Here is a 3,223-nt window from a genome sequence, read left to right as displayed (position 1 = left end):
GTGCTAAGCCTCAGGAACAAAACAGAAAACAGTAAGAGTTTTTCCATAATTTTGGCTACTGAGATTCCCCTCAAAGGGAATCTCACCAGGACCCTCCTCCCCAGATCCCTCTGCCAAACTAAACTGAGATCTTTGAGGAAGAAGCTCACCCCACTCTGAACGCAGCCTCCCCTCTTCCTGTTCTGATGCCACCTCCCTACCATGGGCAGGAGAAGCTGGCACAGGGAGGAAAGAGGATGGGAGACAATGGGTGGGTCTGGGGTCTCTGAAAATTTGCACGTGGGGTAGAGAGGCAAGCAGCCCATGAGAGAGCTAGGGGGACCCACGTGTGGCTGGCTTAGTAAATCCAACAAGGACTGTGTACTGACCTCCCAAGCAGACACTTCTAACCAGCTGCGCCCCAACCACCAACTGTAGGAGGTGCCCATGAGAACAGCCCTAGGATGCCTAGGTCCATAATAGAAAGAAGCCTTCATGACAAGCGGAGAGGGGAGGGCACTCTGCCTGGGCCCGGGGCTGGGGGACTCCATGCCAAGGTACAGGGCTGGGGAGGAGATGGCGGTTCTAAGCAGCGGGCCTCGAGAAGGGACCTAGAGAGACCAGGGGAGGAGGGAACACATCCAGGACTCCTTCAGACATCCAGTACGTGGTTCAGGTAGGAGATGTAGCAGATGGCCAGGCGCAGGATCTCAATTTTGGAGAGCTTCTTGTCTGGGGGCAGTGTGGGCAGCAGTTTGCGCAGCTCTGCGAAAGCCAGGTTGAAGGCCTCCACGCGAATTCGCTCCCGCGTGGCATGGGCAGTGCGGTACTTGGCTGTGGCCCGGCGCCGGCGACGCCGCTCTTCCCGACTCAAGTGCTGCAGGTCTTTCCGGCCAGGCTCTCCTGGCTCCAGGCCCCGGGTCTGGCCCCCTCCTGTACCGCCGGGCCCAGCCCCATCAGGACCTGCACCACCCCCACAATCACTGAATCCTGACTCCGTCTCAGAGTGGGTGGGAGGCAGGTCTAGCTGCATGGTGTCTGAGTTGAGCATCATGATGGAAGCTCCCTGCCCTGTGAGATCAGGATACCCTCCCCACCCCTCCCTCTGGAAGCCTGAAAGCTGGTTGTGGGAGGGGCAGGAAGGGCCTGGGATGTTGGGGTCTGCCACTGAGCTTGAGAAGTCAGAGCCACTTCAGGGTTCCATGGTCATGGTTCCAGTTAAAAGCCTGAAAGAGAGAAGGGGAAATTGATAGGGAGGAAGAAGGGACAGCTCAGAGATGGGGAGGGCATGAGGAAGGTGTGAGATGGGCTGGGAGGGGGGAGGTACTGTAAGTGTGGGGGAAGAATCACAGAAACAGGAGGGGTGAGGGAGGGGACAGAAGGCGAGATAGGCAGGTAAAAGAGTAAGAGGAAGGATGGTAAGAAGGAAGAGAATCCAGAAAGTGAGCAACAGGGAAGGAGAAGTGATGAGGAGGACATGGGACAGGATAAAACTGAGCAAGAGGATTAACAACCTAAATGTAAGACCTAAAACTATACAGTTGCTAGAAGAAAACACAGGGGAAAGGCTTCATGACATTGGACTTGGCATTTATTTGTTGGATATGACACCAAAAGCACAGGCAACAAAAGCAAAAATAGATAAATGGGACTACATCAAACTTAATATTTGTGCATCAAAGGACACAGTCAACAGAATGAAAAGGCCACCTACAGAATGGGAGAAAATATTTGCAAATCATACAAGGTCTGAAAATTAGGTTGGCGAATTCATCCTAGAAAAAGTACTACATACCTCACTGCTGAATATCACTATGGTCACCTCTGAAGTACTCCCCTTGGGAAGCTATGCACAGACGCCAATGCCTAGTCCTACTCTTCAAAGCAATTTTGGAACTCTTTTTTTGCAATGGCCATCAGAGCTGTCGTCATATTACCCTGGATGTCCTGAATGTCATCAAAATGTCTTCCTTTCAATATTTCCTTTATCTTTGGGTAAAGAAAGAAGTCATTGGGGGCCAGATCAGGTGAGTAGGGAGTGTGTTCCAATACAGTTATTTGTTTACTGGCTAAAAACTCCCTCACAGACAGTGCCGTGTGAGCTGGTGCATTGTCGTGATGCGAGAGCCATGAATTGTTGGTGAAAAGTTCAGGTCGTCTAACTTTTTCACGCAGTCTTTTCAGCACTTCGAAATAGTAAACTTGGTTAACTGTCCAGTTGGTACAAATTCATAATGAATAATCCCTCTGATATCTAAAAGGGTTAGCAACAGTGTTGCAACAAGTTAGCAAACTTAATTGTCACACCTCGTATGTTTGATAAGGTGTTAAAATCCGGAATATTATAAAAAACTACAACTGAATAAAACTACAGCTGAACTATTAAAAAATGGACAAAGAACTTGGCTAGACATTTCTCCAAAGATGATATACAAATGGCCGACAAACTTATGAAAAGAAGCTAACATCATTAATCATTAGAGAAATGCAAATCAAAACCACAATGAAATATCACCTCACACTCATTAGGATGGATGCTTTCAAAAACACAGACAATGACAAGTGTTGAGGATATGGAGAAATTAGACCCTTATATTCTGTTGATGGGATTGTAAAATTGTGCAACTACTATGGAAAACGGTATAGAGGAATATATCCAAAAGAATTAAAATTGGGAGGAAAAAAGAATTTCAATCAGGAACTCAAAGAGATATCTGACATCCAGTGTTCACTGCAGCATTATTTACAACTGCCAAGGTATGAGAACAACTCAAAGTCCACTGACTAATGAATGAATAAAGAGTGGTGTATGCATACAATAGAATATTATCAGCCTTAAAAAGGAAATCCTGTCACATGCTAGCCACAGGGATAAACGTTGATGACATTCTGCTAAGTGAAATAAGTCAACTCACTGTATGTTTCCACTTATATAAGATATCTAGCCAACTTCATAAAAACAGAAAGTAGAATGGTGGTTACCAGGAGCTGGGGGAGGGTGGAAGGGGAGGTGTTGTTCCATGGGTGTAAAGTTTCAGATTTGCAAGATGAAAAGTTCTAGAGATCTGTTTCACAGAAATGTAAATATACTTAATACTATCGAACTGCACACTTAAAATGGTAAATTTTATGTTGTATTTTTTTAACAAAATAAATTTTTGTTTTAATTAAAAGAAAAAAAGGAAAAAAACAACTGAACGAGATTGAAGCCACAGCTCCAAGAGAGGTTAGCTGTGACTCTAAA

General features: G+C 46.0%; 1 protein-coding gene across 1 annotated transcript; it reads right to left on the bottom strand.

Annotated features, from left to right (window-relative positions):
• Positions 1–240: 240 nt before the first annotated feature.
• NHLH1 (nescient helix-loop-helix 1) lies at positions 241–1,033 on the bottom strand (the record flags this gene model as incomplete). The annotated part of the gene is made up of 1 exon (XM_081025235.1): positions 241–1,033. One exon carries the CDS (start codon positions 1,031–1,033, stop codon positions 632–634), a length of 402 nt encoding a protein of 133 aa, XP_080881361.1. The 3' UTR covers positions 241–631.
• Positions 1,034–3,223: the final 2,190 nt, after the last annotated feature.

The sequence above is a fragment of the Rhinolophus hipposideros genome (assembly GCF_964194185.1).
Source record: "Rhinolophus hipposideros genome assembly, chromosome: 19".
Taxonomy (NCBI): Eukaryota; Metazoa; Chordata; class Mammalia; order Chiroptera; family Rhinolophidae; genus Rhinolophus; species Rhinolophus hipposideros.
Note: the sequence above shows the minus strand (reverse complement) of the source record. Positions and strands in the feature narration are given on the sequence as shown.